We start from the raw sequence: 19,535 nt of genomic DNA, 5'->3' as shown, positions 1-19,535 counted from the left end.
CACTTTCTCGCCTGGGGTGGAAGATAAACTTCGAAAATTCATTCCCAAGACCGGCTCAGCAGATTTCCTTTTTAGGAATGATCTTGGACACTTCCCGCGGGTTGGTCATTCTCCCTCCAGAAAAGACCCAAGCCTTACAACAGGCAGCGCGGACTCTTTCCTGACCAATTTCTGACTCCATTCGTTTCAGCATGAGAGTTCTCGGAAAGATGGTGGCTGCGATGGAAGCAGTTCCATTTGCACAGTTCCATCTCCATCCCTTACAACATGCGTTACTGTTAGCTTGGGACAAGAACCCGTTCTCCCTGGATCGTCGGATCCTTCTGTCCCTGCGGGTCAGGCAAGCCCTCAGGTGGTGGACACTGAGGTCCTTCCTGAATCAAGGGAGGTCTTTTCTCCCAGTAAGATGGCTGGCAGTAACCACCAATGCAAGTCTTCTCAGCTGGGGTGCGGTCTTTAGTCAACACACGGCACAGGGTCGTTGGTCAACCCGAGAGTCATGTCTCCCCATCAACATTTTGGTGATACGAGCGATCAGATTAGCTCTACAGAGTTTCCACCATCTCCTCTCAGGTCACCCCATCAGGATCCAATCCGACAACGCCACGGTTGTAGCCTATATCAACCGCCAGGGAGGTACTCGAAGCAGGATGGCCATGCACGAAGTGAGTCACATCCTTCATTGGGCCGAGACCAACCATTCATCCATCTCAGCAATCCACATCCCGGGCATAGAAAATTGGGCGGCAGATTTTCTCAGTCGTCAAGGCAATGCCTCGGGGGAGTGGTCTCTTCATCCGGAAGTCTTTCAACAGATTTGTCATCGTTGGGGTACTCCGGATGTGGATCTCATGGCCTCAAGACGAAACAACAAGGTTCCTTCGTCCATTGCCCGATCTCGCGATCCATGCGCCATCGGAGCGGACGCCCTAGTTCTGCCATGGCACCGGTTCCGGCTCCCGTACATCTTTCCCCCTGTCCCTTGCTTTTGAGGGTCATCAAGAAGATCAGAGTGGAGGGAGTACCAGTGATCCTAGTCGCGCCAGATTGGCTGAGCCGAGCATGGTACGTAGAACTAATACAACTAGTCGCCGACGTCCCCTGGCGACTTCCGGATCGCATGGATCTACTCTCACAGAGCCCAATTTACCACCTGAACTCCGGGGCCCTGTCTTTGATGGCGTGGCCGTTGAATCCTGGATTTTAGCAAAGGCTGGGTTCTCTCATGACATGATTTCCACCATGATTAGTGCTAGGAAGCCTGTGTCCATGCACATCTATCACCGCACCTGGAAAGCCTTCTTTTCATGGTGCAAGGATCATGGTCGCTCCTCTCTGGTGTTTTCCATTCCGGCCATATTGGAATTCCTTCAATCCGGATTAAAGTCAGGCCTCTCGCTTAGCTCGCTCAAGGGCCAGATTTCGGACTTGTCAGTGCTATTCCAACACAAAATTGCCACCAAACTCCAGGTCAAGACGTTCATTCAGGGAGTCTCCCATGTGGCGCCTCCTTATAGAAGGCCATTGGAGTCATGGGACCTTAACCTGGTTCTCGGGGCCTTACAGGAGAATCCTTTCGAATCGCTGCAGGACGTGCCACTGACCGTCCTCTCTTGGAAGGTGGTCTTTCTAGTGGCAATTACGTCAATCAGACGAGTTTCGGAATTGGCGGCCCTGTCCTGCCGCCCTCCGTTCCTGAACTTTCATCAGGACAAGGCAGTTCTCAGGACGTCCCCGTCCTTCCTGCCCAAAGTCGTATCCTCCTTCCATCTCAATGAGGAAATTGTTTTGCCTTCCTTTTGTCCGGCACCAGTCCATCGCATTGAGAAGGCCCTCCACACCCTGGATGTGGTTAGGGTTTTGAGATGGTACATCTCGCGGATGGCTCCCTTCCGCAAGTCAGTTGCCCTGTTCATACTTCCAGAGGGGCATAAGAAGGGTCTAGCCTCTTCAAAGGCAACGCTGGCCAGGTGGATTCGCTTGGCGATTCAGGAATCCCACCCTGTCAGGAACGCGCCTGTCCCAGTAGGGATTAAGGCGCACTCTACCCGCTCAGTGGGCGCCTCTTGAGCCATTCGGCACCAGGCCTCGGCAGGACAGGTCTTCAAGGCTGCGACTTGGTCCAGTCTGCATACTTTTACAAAACATTACCAAATTCATTCTCAGGCCTCTGCGGATGCAGCTCTCCGCAGACGTATCCTGCAATCGGCAGTACCTCAGTGTTGACTCAGTGGAACATGGGGTATTAGCAGATGTATGCTCCCCACCCAGGGACTGCTTTAGGACATCCCACTGTCTCTGTGTCCCCCAATGAGGCATAGGAGAAATAGGGATTTTCGTGTACTCACCATAGAATCCTTTTCTCCGAGCCATTCATTGGGGGACACAGCACCCACCCTGTTTAGCCTACTGGCTCATTGTAGCATTCTTAGGTTGTGACAGAGTTATGGTTATTGTTTACTGTTTAAGCTCCTACTGCTTTTTACACCGAACTGGAGAAATCTCATCCAGCGTGAGGGTGAATACTGCAGGGGAGGAGTTATCTTTTTTCTGGTTTACTTAGTGTCCTCCTAGTGGCAAGCAGCAAACACCCACTGTCTCTGTGTCCCCCAATGAATGGCTCGGAGAAAAGGATTTTACGGTGAGTATACAAAAATCCCTATTTTTTCAATTTAAATGGCTGCAATGAAACAAAGAGTGAAAATTTTATAGGGGTCTGAATACTTTCTGTACCCACTGTATAATATAGTGGGAGTAAAGGGCACGAAGTAGCAGCAAAAATAATTAAAAGTGCAAGTACATATAATCAGTAAATCTTCCCATACAGGTATGTGATTCAATGAAGACACATCCATCCACCGTCTCACACTATACAGAGTCACTTTGTCAACGGTGGGATGGTTTTTATGCTATTTTTGGTCAAATGCAGTATACAGTCATGGCCGAAAATATTGGCAACCTTAAAATTGTGTTAGAAAATAGAATATTTCTGCCAGAAAATTGTTGCAATTATACATGTGTTGTTATACACATGTTTGTTTCCTTTTTGTGTATTGGAACAACACAATAAACTGCAAAAAACAAGGCAAATTGGACAAAATTTTACACAAAACCCCAAAAATGGGCTGGAAAAAATTGATGGCACCCTGAACTTAATATTTGGTTGCACACCCTGTGGAATAAATAACTGCAATCAATTGCTTCCTATAACAATCAACAAGCTTCTTACACCTCTCAACTGGCATGTCAGAACAATCCTATTTTGCAAATTGCTCCAGGTCTATCATAATTGAAGGGTGCCTTCTCCCATCAGCAATTTTAAGATCTCCTTATAGGTGGTCAATGAGATTTAAATCTAGACTCATTTCTGGGCACTTCAGAACTCTTCAGCGCATTGTTGCCATCCATTTCTAGGTGCTTCTTGAGTAAGGCTGAGTTCACACGTTGCATTTTTTTCGCGTTTCCGTGGCGGTTTTAACCGCGCAACTTTGCCGCGAAAAATAAGCATTCTATGCATTCCTATGGGATTCCGCAATGCTGTGCTAATGCTGCGGGTTTTACCGCGGAGGAATCGCTTCGCGGTAAAAAACGCAGCATGCTCATTAATTTTGCGGAACCGCGGCGATCCCGCACCCATAGGAATGCATTGTTCCGCTTACTTCCCGCATGTGGTTGTGCACACCATGCGGAAAGTAAGCAGAACATTTGCGGATGGTACCCACGGTCCGGAGGAGAGGAGACTGTCCTCCGGGCTTTGGGTATCATATCCCTGTAAAAAATAGAATTTAAAATAAAAAATATTGTTCTTCTGACCTTCCGACGTCCCGCGCAGCCTTCCCGCCTCTCTCCACGCTCTCGTTCCCAGTAATCCTTTGCAAAAATGCCCGCAATGGCATCCGTTCTCGCGGGATCGCGAAGTCTCGCGGTCATTCGCGCGACGTCATCGCGAATTACCGTGAGACGTCGCGATCCCGCGAGAACGTACGTCATCGCGGGCATTTTCGCAAAGGATTACTGGGAACAGCTGCGCGGGACGTCGGAAGGTAAGAATAACACCATTTTTTATTTTTTTTACATTTTATCTTTTACTACTGATGCTGCATAGGCGGTCACACTTGTCAAACACTATGTTTGACGAGTGTGACCAACCTGTCAATCAGTTCTCCAAGCGATGCTACAGATCGCTTGGAAAACGCTAGCATTTTGCAAGCTAATTACGCTTGCAAAATGCTAGTTTTTCCACTGGAAAATCGCGGGAATTTAAAATGCGATTTTCCCGCGGAATGGAATTCCGGAATTCTCGCGGTAATTTCCGCGAGAGTTCCGGTACGTGTGAACTTAGCCTTATTCTTGGGGTCATTGTGCTGCTGGAAGACTGTTGACCTAGGACGCAAACCCAGCTTTCTGACAGTATGCACTACATTGCAATCCAAAATCTATTGGTAAGCTTCAGATTTCATGATGCCTTGCACACAGTAAAGGCACTAAGTGTCAGAGGTAGCAAAGCAACCCTAAAACAACTTTGAGCCTCCACCATTTTTGACTGTAGGCACTTTTTCTTTGTAGATCTCATTCTGTTTTCGGTAAACAGTAGAATCATAGAATCATAGAATCCTAGAGTTGGAAGGGACCTCCTGGGCCATCTGGTCCAACCCCCTGCTCAAAGCAGAATTTGCTAAATCATCCCAGTCAGATGTCTGTCCAGCCTCTGTTTGAAGACTTTAATTGAAGGAGAACTCACCACTTCTCGTGGCAGCTTGTTCCACTCATTGATCACTCTAACTGTCAAAAAGTTTTTTCTAATATCTAATCTGTGTTTCCTCCCATTCAGTTTCATCCCATTGCTTCTAGTCTTTCCTTGTGCAAATGAGAATAAAGTTGATCTTTCTACAATGTGACAGCCCTTTAGATATTTGTAGACAGCTATTAAGTCTCCTCTCAGTCTTCTCTTTTGCAAACTAAACAATCCCAAATCCTGCAACCTTTCCTCATAAGACAGGGTTTGCAGACCGGTCACCATTCTGGTCACTTTTTTCTGAACTTGCTCCAGTTTGTTGATGTCTTTTTTAAAATGTGGTGCCCAAAACTGGACACAATATTCCAGATGAGGTCTAACCAAAGAGGAGTAGAGGGAAATAATGACTTCATGTGATCTAGACTGTATGCTTCTGTTAATACATCCTAGAATTGCATTTGCCTTTTTTGCTGCTGCATCACACTGTTGACTCATATTCAGTCTGTCATCTATTAGTATACCCAAGTCTTTTTCACATGTGCTGTTGCTTAGCCTTATTCCTCCCATTCTGTATATGCTTTTTTCATTTTTATTGCCCAGATGTAGTACTTTGCATTTTTCCCTGTTAAAAACTATTCTGTTAGTTGCTGCCCACTTCTCCAGTTTATTTATATCTTTTTGAATCCTCCCTCTCTCTTCTCTAGTATTAGCTATCCCTCCTAGCTTTGTGTCATCAGCAAATTTAATCAGTTTACCCTTAATTCCTTCATCTAAATCGTTGATAAAGATGTTGAACAATACAGGGCCCAGGAAAGAGCCCTGTGGTACCCCACTTGAGACATTCTTCCAACTGGATGTGCAGCCATTTACAACCACTCTTTGGGTCCGATAACTAAGCCAGTTATGAATCCACCTAACAGTTGCGTTGTCCATTCCATACTTAGTCATTTTTTCAATAAGGATTGTATGAGATACTTTGTCAAATGCTTTGCTGAAGTCAAGATATACTATATCTACAGCATTTCCTTGATCCACCCAATCAGTGATTACGTCATAGAAGGAAATTAAGTTAGTCTGACATGACTTATTAGTTACAAACCCATGCTGACTCTGTTTAATCACTTCATTCTTATCCAGGTACTGACATACATGTTGTTTAATAATTTGTTCAAAGATCTTTCCTGGTATGGAAGTCAGACTCACCGGCCTATAGTTGCCTGGGTACACCGTCTTCCCCTTTTTGAAGATAGGAACAACATTTGCTCTTCTCCAGTCTTCTGGCACTTCTCCTGTTCTCCAAGAATTTTCAAAGATTATGGAGAGGGGTTCAAAAATTTCTTCTGCTATCTCCTTCAGTACTCTGGGGTGTAATTCATCTGGACCTGGAGACTTGAATTCATTTAGGTTAGCTAAGTGTTTCCTCACTATCTTTCTGTTTATAGATATCCTGGATTCTTCTATTCCCTTAATAGGACAGTGAAGAACAGTTGATGTTACATTTCCTTTCTGAGAGAAAACAGATGCAAAATAGGAATTTAAAAGTTCGGCCTTCTCAACATCCTGTCTTACCATTTCATCATTTTCATCCTGTAAAAATCCTATAGCATCTTTGACTTTTCTTTTACTTTTGACATATCCCCAAAATCGTTTATTATTGCTTTTGACATCTCTTGCAAGCCTCAATTCATTGTCAGCTTTACTAATCTGATTTGTGCCCTGCAGGTTCTGCAGACAGCATTATATTCTTCTTTAGATGTGCCTCCCTCTTTCCATTTTATAAACATTTTTTTCTTCCTTTTTAGCATGTGCTTAAGTTCTGTGTTCATCCATCCTTGCTTCCTTAAATGCTTCCTATTCTTCCCTCTTTTTGGAATTGTTAACAATTGTGCTTTGAGAATTTCATTTTTCAAGATTTCCCATCCTTCCTGGTCATTTTTGTCTTTAAGGATATCCAGCCATTGGATCCCTCCAATTCTCTTTCTGAATCCCTTAAAATCTGCCTTTCTGAAATCTAACCTTGATGTCTGAGTCTTCACAGGTCTTCCTCCTCTAGTTATCCAAAATTCTAAAATAGCATGGTCGCTACCTCCTAGGAAGATCTGGCTAGTCTCGTGTTTGAGACTCTTAAATGAGGCTCCACTGACTTTATTTGCATATTCGTATTTCCCAGGGAGCATTGCACCTAGGATTTCACTGATTGAGTGCCTTTGCCGGCTGCCGCAGTGTTTTCTTTGACTGGTCTCCCTGAGGTCAGTGATTGTTTCGTAATGTTGGTCTACGAGGCATTGCTCCCACCTAGCCAAAATCGTACTCCACACTGATGAGGGGCAACACCCCGAAACAGCTGTCTGTGGATGGATACCGGGCCTTGGTACTTCCCTTGTCATATCTGTAAACTCGTAAAGAGCTGGATATTGACTTAAAGGGCCACCTAATATGGTGGTAATGGTGGTTTCCAAAAGGAGCCACCCCCTGGCTGGGTCCTTCCCTGGAGGAAGATCTAGCTAGTCCTGTGTTTGAGACTTTTAAATGAGGCTCCACGGACTTTATTTGAATATTCAAAATTGCTCAAATGGCAGTGGAATCTAATAAGTGGTACAGCAGCCACTGCACGACTAGCAACTTGACCACGTTGGAGTTGAGTTGACACCCAAGCGGATAGCTAGGACCTACGCTTATTTTTGTTTGCTTGGCACAAAATCACTGATGGATATCTGATATTTTAACAGAGAAGTAGGAGGATGAGTACAACAAGCAGAAGTTGTGGATGATAATTATGACAATGACACCGACCAGGTACTATTTGACGATGCAGCCTGGTTACCAGAAAGACAAAAAATAAGTGGTAGGAGGGTAATTTGAGCTTTGCTCATATTTCTGGTCAGCTTGCTTTTCCCAAATGAGCAGGTAATATTGCATCATGTTCTCATTGAATGCCATATTTCATAGTCTCCAAGCCTGGATGAAAAAGATTTCTCACCTGGCAGCATAGGAAATAATTCCCACACATGAGATGCCCACATGTATGTCTTGCTACCACCACAACTACAGCTTTCAGGCCCTGTTGAGCCTCCTCTATTTACAGAAGTTGCAACATCACCCACTCCAGAGCCAACCACAGAAGAAGTAGGTTTGTGCCTGTAAGATCTTTTGGCTGAACATAGGCTCTGCACTTTATCACCAAAGTCAATGTCACAAAAGCCTAATGTGGCAACAGGTCGTAGTATTTGTGTTTAATGTACCAGTGTCAAATTGGACTTGTAAAACAGATGTGAAATAACACACATGTACAGTTATACAGTATGCCTGGACTTTTTCAAAACATTACATTCATTTCTTCAGCAAAATTCCTCTTCCCTTTTCAAAATGGACATAATAAGAAATTCTAGGTAGATAGGTACATGCTCAAAAAACAAGCAATTGGTTGCTGTATTGCTGTATGTGGGTGGTAAATTGGACTAGTAAAACAGGTATATGACAAAACAGTCACAGTTGTTATACTTTTTTTTGCTATCTATTTAAACAATTATCATTCCCTTCCCATGCATATCATTTTTTGATTAATTTTCTTTTGTATTTTTAAAACACAATGACCCCTTTACAAAAGTATTGCAAAAAAATGCAAAAACCCAGTAGTCACTTGTAATAGGTATTTTTGAATGATATGGAGTTCAGATTTTTTGTCTTTGAAAAATATTGCGTTGGCTTGCTGCTTTCAAGTGCATGAAGAATTAAGAAAATAAATTTGTAATTTAAATGCAGCAGTACAAGCTGCCAGCCCAGGTACATTATATCACTAATCAATCACACTGCCACTGCTGCTTGCACCTCATCTCTCTCTCCCTCTATCAAATTAATCTGCAGTACTTGCAGACAACTAAACTCTTTTTTTTTTTCAGTGCTACAGTTGTACAACACATACTGTCTGGAATACTTGTCCTATGTTTCAGGGCATTATCTACCTATCTCTATTGTTGAACTGTGAGCTTTGATGCCCTCTCATTATCTTGAATCTCCCTAAAATGGCTGCTGCCTTCCCTTCCTCAGATTTCATAGCGGCTATATTATTCCTTCCTGATTGGCTGCGCTATGCCATGTCATGTGATAACTGCAAAGCATTATGGGGAAGCCATGTCATGTCATGTCAGCCTTTTGTGCATAATCTTCAGTAATGTTTCTAATGACAGCAGGCATTAATTTTGATGATTTGCACAAACTGAATTGTAAATTGTTCAAATTGATGGGGACAAGCGAATTTTCTAATATTTGGCACAAATTCAATTAGTATCGAATTGATTTGCTAATCTCTACTAACATTTCACTTGTACCTAGCTCCAGGCCTTCTACCAGCAAATGGGATGAAACAAACCATGACTAGACCCCGATTTTCTCAGGACACAACACATTGATTAATTGCATGATGTGTACTCCCTTTAAGACACTTTAAGTGCTCTGTATCTCTGTAGTGAGTTGACCTTTGGAGCTTTAAAGGGAATTCCTTAGGCATAAAGTTTGCATACAAATTTCAATAGTTAGGCCGACATCTATCTCCCCCGACACCCCAATAAACATGAAGGTTTTTCCGAACAGTCATGCGTTTCTCAATGAGAAAGACTCCTCTGGCAGTGGCATTTTTCCATTGAGAACAAAAGCATTGGCTGCCGAAATTCAACCAGTAGGGTTCTTTCCTCTAACATCATCTTGCAGATGAAAATAGGAATGCCCCCATATAAATTAGACTGACAATTGTTTCAGCCAATATCGCTGGGTACAACTGACTTTTGTCTAATACGTGGGGGGGGCTTTACTTTCAATGTTGGACCATGATTTTCACATTTAATGATATCCTATTAAGTCTTCATATCATGAACCGTATTCAACCATATTCAAGACAATAAGGTCCAGATACCAGATCATCTCACTGACCAGGTTATTTATCACACAGGCCCTAATGGTTTGTTTTTTTCCAGATAAGCAGTTAGTAGCAACATCTGAGCTCACGTATCTCAGGAGCCACTATTGAAAAAGTTAAACTTCAAACAGATTAACAGTGAGGTTATTAATGGTTGTCTGAGAAATGTTCTTCCACGTTGACTGCACTTTGGAAAATCATCAAGATCATTTGCTGGCAGCTTCCTTCAGAATTGCCGACCAATGACGTCAGAGTTGCTCGATGGAAGACAAGTCTGGAGATGCTGCAGGCCATGATAGCATGTTTAGGCAACATAATCTGTTGAAGAGACACCTTGGAGAAATTGCTGTGCCACTGATTTCATGACCAAATCAATGTAAGGCCGAGCTGTTTTTTAACTGTAATAAGGACTACAGGGATCTGGCTTTCAAACATAGGACCAATGTGATATTGCCTTGTGAAGCCCACTTCATGGTGTGGTCTCTAGACAAATCTCCAGCTATCATTGTATCTAAGACAAAAGTGGGACTTATCGCTGATGAGGATAAACCTCCTTTCCAGCCTCCATTGACTTATTGGACTGAACTATGACAGCCTTTAAGAACAGTAGCATGAGGTCAATAGAGCATCTGTTGCTGGATGTCTGGCTCACGGCCCAATGTCACGCACTCTCCTTTTGATGGTTTGTGTCTAAATTGTTTAATCCGTCCTGTACTGCAAGTGGAATTGGACATTGAGTTTCAGCTCCCTCCAAAGATTTTTGTATTGGGCTCAGGTCTTGAGACTAATTAGGTCACTCCAAGACCTTGAAATGCTTCTTACGGAGCCACTCCTTAGTTGCCCTGGCTGTGTATTTCAAGTCATTGTCGTGCTGGAAGACCCAGCCACAACCCGTCTTCAATGCTCTTACTGAGGGAAGGAGGTTGTTGACCAAAATCTCACAATACATGACCCCATCCATCCTCCCTTCAATATGGTGCACTTGTCCTGTGTTCTTTGCAGAAAAGCATCCCCAAAGTATGATATTTACCTCACCATGCTTCATGGTTGGGGTTCTTGGGGTTGTCCTCAATCTTCTTCTTACTCCAAACACTAAGAGGGGAGTTGATACCAAAAAGTTCTATTTTGGTGTCATTTGAGGACATGACCTTCTCCCATGCTCCTCTCGATCATCCAGATGGTCATTGGTGAGCATCAAATGGGCCAGGACATGTGCTGGCATGAGTAGGGGGACCTGACATTCCCTTCAGGATTTTAGTCCATGACAGCGTAGTGTGTTACTAACGGTAATGTTTGAGACTGTGGTCCTAGCTCTCTTCACGTCATTGACCAGGTCCTCCTATGTTGTTCTGGGCTGATTCCTGACATTTCTCAAAATCATCCTTACCCCACAAGTTGAAATCTTGCAGGAAGTCCCAGACTGAGAAAGATTGACAGTCATCTTGTCTTTCTTCCATTTTCTAATAATTGAGACAACAGTTGTTGACTTCTCACAAAGCTGCTTGTCTATTGTCCTGTAGCCCGTCTCAGCCTTGTGCAGGTCTACAATTTTGTCCCTGAACTGCTTGGCGCTAATGCTCCCGGTCAGAGCACTCCTCTCTGTGGCTGCTGCGACACCCGGCTCGGCTCCACTCTGTGTGCATGGCTCTGCACACCTCTGTTCTGCTCGACTTTCTCTGCAGAACGATGTCCCGGACCTCTGTCTCAGGATAGGGAGTGTAGTGCGCTGCTCACCCAACTGCGCGCTGCTCTGCCCTAGCGCCAAACTCCCCTCCTGCGCATGCTTTTTAATTTATCCCTCTGCTGCTGTGCGTCTGTTAGGCGTCAGGTTTCTGCGTCTGCTCTGCAGGAATCCAGACCCTAACATTCTGTGGTCTCTTGCTGCTTATCTACCGCAGAGTAGATTGCCTTACAGCAAATCTCTCCAGGGGCTAAGTCCCTCTGTCCTCCTACTGAGCATGCTCATGAGACGATTTCCCATTGGAGATCGGGAGTCATGTGCTTAGGTCCTGCTCCAGATCTTATTGGTCCATCTCGGAGATCTGGAATCTTCCGGAAGGTCCCGGCTGCTATAAAAAGCGCACATGGCCGTTCCGCCATGCGCTAGTATAGTCTCTAGTTGCTACTGTGTGAATGATGATGAATGTATGATTCTGGTGAATGACTCATTTGAAACCCCTTCCCTCTGATATTACGTATGTGGACAGGGACTAAGCTTAGAGTCAGCGCCAGCGCGCCACTACTACATCATCCACAGTTGCCAGCGTCCGACATTACGCTTGCGTACTAGCTTTGACGTCTAGCGGCAGTGTCCTATGCCGCGCTGCAGTTGCAGCACTCCTTGGCGTCCGCAGTTGCGACGTCGCACGCACGGTAGGTCTAGATGGACGCAGTTCCGCTGTCTTTGGCTCTGCTCCTGTGACCAGATACCGTGTGTGCATTTACTCTGAGTACTGTGACTCCAACAGGCTCAGCCTTATTGTATTTGTCTTTGCTGGCACCTCTGTGACTTAACAGAGATTGCTCTGCGCACCTGGGTGATGTTTAACCCACGTGCGCATTTCCGCCATATTGCTTGCCTGCCACCACTTAGCAGCAGTCATATCATCTACTGCACAGTGGACCCCGAGTGGCGAACGCATTTTATTATTATTTTTATTTAGTGCGTTCCGCCGTTCCTAACAGCGTCCTTTCTTGCCTTCCCCGCCCCCTTCTATCAGCAGGAAGCCCCGTCTCACTCAACCTTCCCACCGGCAGCAGGGGAATGTCCTCCTCTTTAAGGCTTCCCCTAGGAGACAGAAGATGCAGCCCTTTCAGTTCCAGAACCAGCATGCAGGTACCCGCGGTCCAATCTATCTCCTTGAGTCAAAGCTGTTGCATTACCAGGAAAAGCTAGGTTTCCTGCTTGCTAAAGCTTTTACTGAGCAGATGCCTGCCAATCACACGTCTGACCAGGAGACCCCTTTTCTGTTTGTGGCAAAGACAGAATTCCCTGGCCTCTGTCAGCACTAGGGCTGAAACAAGTAGCTAAGGAAGCAACAGTGATTACAGCATATTTGACATGATGGACCAGATGTTTTATCTGCGGCAGACCAACTGGCACACTCCAGCAAACAGAGACGCACCACCTTACACAGTATGCCATGGTTATCTGGCCTGCAGTGTACTGGCAGAGACCTGGCAGGTGGCTTTGTCATGCCCATGCAGACCAGAATGTCCTCTGCAACTGTGGAAAACTAAACATTTGTCAAAATAAATTAGCCATGGATCAGTGCTGAGTTTCATTCACCTAAAGTATGTATGATGTCAGTTAGATTGGCCATAGCATCTGCCTTCCTGTCTATTGTGTTCTACATGGTTCTGCTGCCAGTGCTAATGCCGCAGCCAGGCATCGCTTTCCTGTCCATCAAGTTATATATTTATTGTGTTGCTGCTTGCGCTGGTCCTACAAAGCCAGTCATCCCCATGTCTGTCTCCTTGCCTGTCCTATCAGAAAGTTTATTGTAAGGTTGCGGCCACTGATATTGCCGCTGCCGCTGATATTGCCGCCAAAATTGCTGCTGTCGCCGATATTGCCTCTGTTGCTGATATTGCTGCCGATTTTGCTTCTGATATTGCCGCTGTTGCCGATACTGCCGCTGATATTGCTACTGCCGCCGATATTGCCACTGCCGCTAGGCAACACCGCACCCTCTTTTTTGTCCATTGTGTTCTATAGCTATACTGTATTGCTGCTGGGAACCCTACCCTGTACAGCGTAGATTAACCTGACACTGCTCCCAAAAAAGCGTCACTCTTTGGAAGGTGTTTTAAAAACCTTCATTTACCACACTAACCTGTTGTGAATTTTTTGACCACTAGTTAACAAAAACCCATTACGTCTTTTGTGTAGACTGACTGTGTATAAACCCCAGCAATGAAGGCATCAGCCACCCACTGAAAGAGTTTTTTCAACCATTTTTGCATTGTAAACTTCACAAAATGTGCAATAGTGCAGTGTGTTATTAAACTGACTGTAGTTGCCACTGATTACCATCTATTTAACCATAGCCAGAAATGTTGACGATACTTTGACATAACACTGTATGCATGAAAGAGCTTACAATACAGTCCTAGTTGACCTCAGTGTTACATACATTTTTTCAGGGCAATTGTAGGATTTGCACTATAGAGATTGCTGAAAATCAAATTTAAAAACATATTAGGATGTGAAATTGGCCTAATGGTCATGGGATGGGACTAGTCTTGCCAGCCTAAATGCCCAAACTGGGCTCTATACTGGGGGAAAGGTGTATGCCACTATCTATAGTATGAGTAGAGGAGGACGATATCATGGTGAACGGGCTTTACAGAGGTAAAGAAGCCTTTTGAGTTCAAAATTTTTCCAACGCGTTTCAGCACTGAACCGATGCCCTTCACAAGGTAAAAGAAAGCAAATATGGATACCAGAAGAAACTAATTATTTGTTTTATTATCTTGAGAAATGTGGCTTTTGTGCACCAAAATGTGTTGGGACAATAAAAAGAAAACATTTTGGAGCGCAAAAGGATTCTCATTTATTGCAGTGCAGCATGTTTAACATGATATTGTCCTCCTCTACTATTATTCATCTGGAAGAAGGTTTTCTTCTCCAGCCATGGGATCGCAGCAGCAGTTACACTATCTGTACCAGGCAATACTGCTCTGTGTGTGCGCTTTGTCCCCCGAACCGTTCTTCTACCATCTATAGTATGAAGAATTCAGTTGTGGTATGGCGCATAACAGCAATCGTAGGAAGGGCACTAACGACAAGTCTTGAGTTATGTGTGCTACAGGCATGGACAAGGAATGACACAGGGGATGGCCTTCAGAAGTCAAGCAGAACATACAGCAGTTAACAGGGGCATGTAAAAAAAGAGGAGGAAAAAGGTAAAGATGTGGCATACACAATCCATAAGGTAGAGGGGGTTGAACGCTAAGATGAAAGACGCTGTGAGAAAGACGGATAACAGCCACTTGAGATGGAAATAGACTAAATGATTGCAGGCTGTGCACTCACTTTATCACACTGTGAGTAGCTCGCTGACAATGGCCTCCATTTAAAGTTATCAGACAGCACAGCTTGCACCTGCCGCATAATGACTGAAGCAGAATCATACAGGCCAGTATGGAGAGGCAAGGTCAGCAGCGTCTTCTGCTCAGACCGAAGTGCTGCTATACATACCGCCAACTGTGGTGGCTCAGGGTTAAGGAGCATAAGTATCACCAAAAGACATATCGCTCTCCCACTGGTCTAACGTGTCACACTGTATACATGGATCCACATGATCAGGTCCACTGGTAGGAAACCATATTGGAATGGTGCTGATGTGAAGGAAATCTAAATAACGCTAGGTAACTTTAAGGCATGGTGCCAAACGGCAACTTTGGCAGCGACAACTGTCCCTTGACCAAAGTTCACTTGGTGTCTCGGCTACATTGCACCATAATACAAATGAATGGGGTCACAGTGAGATCCTAAGGGTCATGCAACAAGCAAGATGCAAAAACTCGGAAGTGTCTGGCCATCTTGCAGCTTGCTTGTCGTGGTACCTTTAGGGTTGAAATGCAATCCTATTCAGTTCTATTGTGAAGCGATGCAGCAGCAACATCTAGCAAACTTTTATTGCCAAGTAGCTTTAGTCTACTGGCTCGCTCTCACAAGTGTATAACAAGTGTATAACTCGGACGAGTGAAATCCAATAGAAAAAGCGATAGTCCCCGGACCAAAATGATCCAATGAGGTAGTGCAGATCTGCCAGATTTAGCATGAGAAAAAAAATCGCACCATGCTGTGATTTCACTGCGAAATCGGATCGGTGCGAGGAAAAAAAATCAGATGCCATACGGACCATCAGAGTGGCATCTGACTTATACTGACACATTGCAATTTTGCAACATAAGAAACTGCAAATGGCCCTAAATGATTAGCAGCTGCTGAGGAAAAAAAATGGATTTTATATGGATGAGGTGAGAAAAAAAAATCGTCCCACTTTTCTGGATGAAGACAGGACCGAATTTTATACATTCGCATAACTCCAGCCTAAAGGTGTTGTCCTGGATTAGACAAAAATTGCCTGATTTTAACCCCTTAGTGACAGAGCCAATTTGGTACTTAGTGACCAAGCCAATTTTTACAAATCTGACCACTGTCACTTTATGAGGTTATAGCTCTGGAACACTTCAATGTATCCCACTGTTTCTGAGAATGTTCTTTCATGACATATTGTACTTCATGTTAATGGTAAAATGTATTCCATATAACTTGCGTTTATTTATGAAAAAAACAGAAATTTGGCAACAATTTTGAAAATTTTGCAATTTTCAAAACTTTTATTTTTGTGACCTTAAATCAGAGAGGGGTGTCACACAAAATAGTTAATAAATAACATTTCCCACATGTTAACTTTACATATGAACAATTTTGGAAACAATTTTTTTGTTAGGACGTTGTAAAGGGTAAAAGTTGACCAGCGACATCTCATTTTTTCAACAAAATTTACAAAACCATTTTTTTTTTATGGACCACCTCACATTTAAAATGAGTTCGGGGGTAACAGAAAATACCCAAAAGTGACACCATTCTAAAAAAGATGTGCAAAACCACATTCAAGAAGTTTATTAACTCTTCAGGTGCTTCACAAGAACTAAAGCAATATGGAAGGAAAAAATGAACATTTTACTTTTTTCACAAAAAATTTACTTTGGAACAAAACTTTTTTATTTTAACAAGGGTATCAGGAGAAAATGGAACACAAAATTTGTTGTGCAATTTCTACTAAGTATGCCGATACCCCGTATGTGGGGTAAAGCTACTGTTTGGGCGCATGGCAGGGCTCAGAAGAGAGGGAGCACCATTTGACTTTTTGAACGCAAAATTGACTGGAATCAATGGTGGCACCATGTTGCGTTTGGAGACCCCCTGATCTACATACCGTAAACAGTGGAAACTTCCCAGTTCTAACTCCAACCTTAACACAACCCTAACCCCAACACACTCTCCTGACGCCTGCGCACTGCAGTATTCTGCTCTGCCCTCAACAGGGCAGAGCAGTGCGCCTGCGCCAGAGCTACTACAGGAATTGAAGAAGAGGACGGCATCGTATGAAGATGGGAGGAGCCGGACCGCGACATCCATCGGACCGGACCACCCCCTCCGGTGAGTATAATCTAACGTTTTTTTATCTTTCAGGTTACATCGGGGGCTTATCTACAGCATTACAGAATGCTGTAGATAAGCCCCTGATGTCAATGGTGGCAGCTGATAGTTAAAAAAAGGTTGACAGATTCCCTTTAATTTCTCCTATGGGGGCACTGTAGGGAAATTGAGCATTTATGGACATGGCTATGTTCACATGTCCAGTAATCATCCGTTATATTGGATCAGGTATCAATCAGTTGGCAAAAAAAGTGTACAGACACAACTTTTTAGACTCTTGTTAAAAAAAACAGATACAGCAGAGATCAGTTTTTAATATTGAAGTCAATTAAAAAATGGATCTGTTACTTAGCCCTCACTTTTTCTTTCGCTTGTAAAGGGCCCGTTTCTTGCTTACTGGATCTTTTACAAATGGAAGAAAGTGGAGGGCTAATTAACTGATCCGTTTTCCATAGACTTAAATGTTAAAAAGAATAGATCCAGATTTTTTTTTAAATGGACTAAAAACTTGTGCCTGCACAACTTTTTTGCCAACAGATTGATGCTGGATCCGTTATAACGGATATTTACTGGATGTGTGAACATAGCGTTACCCTCTCATAAGGGATCACTTTGACCATGGCATCCTTTAACATTTAAACAAATAAGGATAGTCTAAACTGGAGAACTTGTGTAAGCAGTGACTAGGTAGGATTCCATCCAAGAAGTGGAAGAAGTGAAGGGGTTCTGGCCTTTCGGAATTTCCAATCCTACTGCTAATTATCCCTTTTTTATTCTGCATGCGGGGCATATACTTATCCACTTATCTTAATGCTGTCACATTACTTCAGAGTAATGCATGCACATCAATATATTGATCTTCGGGATGCATGCATCTAATGAGGGTTCCTGTATGTATTACATACAAATATTTTTGCCTTTTGCATATAAAGAGATGAATTGCTTATTACTTCATAATGCACTTCCAAAAATTCATCAGTATACTCACAGAGAAGTCTGCGTCCTCTGCTCTCAGGTGGTCTGCAATGTAGTGGACTCCTTCTATAGCCAGCTTGAGAGATGGAGACATTAGGAGTACATGCTGCTCTTTTGCACTAATCGTTTTGGTAACTTGACTGGCACCACTTGGTTTTTCTTGGATTTTGGGCTTACATTTACATTGGGAACTTTGACTTCCTTGCTGTCCTTCATTAACTTGGCATCTCTGCGACAATGGAGAACTGCTGGATTGACCATTGGTCTGAGAAGAGTCCTCATGAAGGTAGCAGTACTGTATGCTCCTTGATCGACAACGAATTGTACCCTCATTGGTTTCTTTGGGGGTGTACATCTGTTGGACACTAATAGAACGTACTTTTGGCATTAGGTTAGTCTGAGGGTCTCCAAGAAGATGGGTCTTATTCTGTGGAGAAGGACAGCTGGTTAGTGTTGATTCTTCACACAACATTGAATATTGCCCTGATGGTGATTTGCAGATCACTTGGGTGTTGGCAGTTTGCTCCAACTGGTGGCAACACGAAGACGTAGGTGATGCTCTCTGACTTGTGGGACTGGCTGAAGACGAGCTCTGGAAGTTTGGTTCAATTTCAGTCTCGGTCCACAGTCTTGGTGGAGGACTAAGCCTTCTAATATGTAGAGACTCAATTAGCTTCTTGCAATTATCTTTTGCTGGTCTCTTCATGAATAGTACCCGGGGAACCACATCTAAGAATATTCTTCGTACCCAAGCTGGCATGGTGTGTGTGCGGGGAGAGCGATGGTGCACATTCAACACAAACACTGTGATGATAATAGACAGCGTAACAAAGATCATGGTGAACAGAAGGTATTCACCAATCAAGGGAATGACTAGAGAAGTGGACGGGATGATCTCTGTAATCAGCAGGAGGAAGACAGTCAGAGAAAGTAGCACTGAAATACACAATGTTATCTTCTCTCCACATTCAGAAGGCAAGTAGAAGACCAGCACTGTAAGGCAGGAGATGAGAAGGCATGGGATGATGAGGTTAATTGTGTAGAATAAAGGAAGCCTTCTAATGATGAAGGAATATGTGATGTCTGGGTAGATTTCTGTGCAGCACTCATACTTTTTGATGTTGTAATTGCCGACAGCATTAACAATGACCCATTCTCCACTCTCCCAGTAGTTGAGCTGGTCAACATGGCTGTGCATGCTAATTAGATCGATTTTTGCTTTATCATAAGTCCAGGAGCCAAACTTCATTGTGCAGTTCTGCTGGTCAAAGGGGAAGAATGTGACATCAATGCTGCAGGAACTCTTGTAGATGGCAGGAGGCATCCATTTTATGCGTCCATCGTGGAATAGATGAGCTTTTGTCAGGTGAGTGACAGCAAAGTCTCCATCGGCACTTAAGGGAAAAAAAGAACAATTTTCAGAAGATTTGACCTTGGAAAACATTAAAGAAAAAGTACAAATTTCAAAAATGAAAAATGGCTTTTAGTATATTGTAGAAGATGGACAAGGACTGTATGGCTTGTTCCATTGAATGACATATTACTGAGGAGTGATCAATAGTATTATTTCTGAAGCATATGTCCATGATACCATGCCATCCGTATAGCCAGAGATACACTGTCATATGCACAATATGGCCCCCATGCAGGCACCATACACAGTGGTTTACCAAGCACATGCTTTTCCTTTGGTAATAGATTTTTTTAACTTTCCTAAAATCTAGAATTAGAACATT

General features: G+C 43.6%; 1 protein-coding gene across 1 annotated transcript in view; it reads right to left on the bottom strand.

Moving 5' to 3' along the window:
• The window catches only part of CHRNA4 (cholinergic receptor nicotinic alpha 4 subunit), a 99,943-nt gene that overhangs the window by 5,089 nt on the left and 75,319 nt on the right, over window positions 1-19,535 (bottom strand). The window contains exon 5 of the mRNA XM_073580896.1: window positions 17,813-19,193. Within this exon, the coding sequence (XP_073436997.1) occupies window positions 17,813-19,193 (1,381 nt within the window). The remainder of the gene's footprint in view (window positions 1-17,812; window positions 19,194-19,535) is intronic.

The sequence above is a fragment of the Dendrobates tinctorius genome, unplaced genomic scaffold (genome assembly GCF_039654945.1).
Source record: "Dendrobates tinctorius isolate UK_male_01 unplaced genomic scaffold, ASM3965494v1 ptg000065l, whole genome shotgun sequence".
In the NCBI taxonomy this organism is placed as follows: Eukaryota; Metazoa; Chordata; class Amphibia; order Anura; family Dendrobatidae; genus Dendrobates; species Dendrobates tinctorius.
The sequence above is the reverse complement of the archived record's forward strand: the minus strand, read 5'-3'. Positions and strand labels throughout refer to the sequence as shown.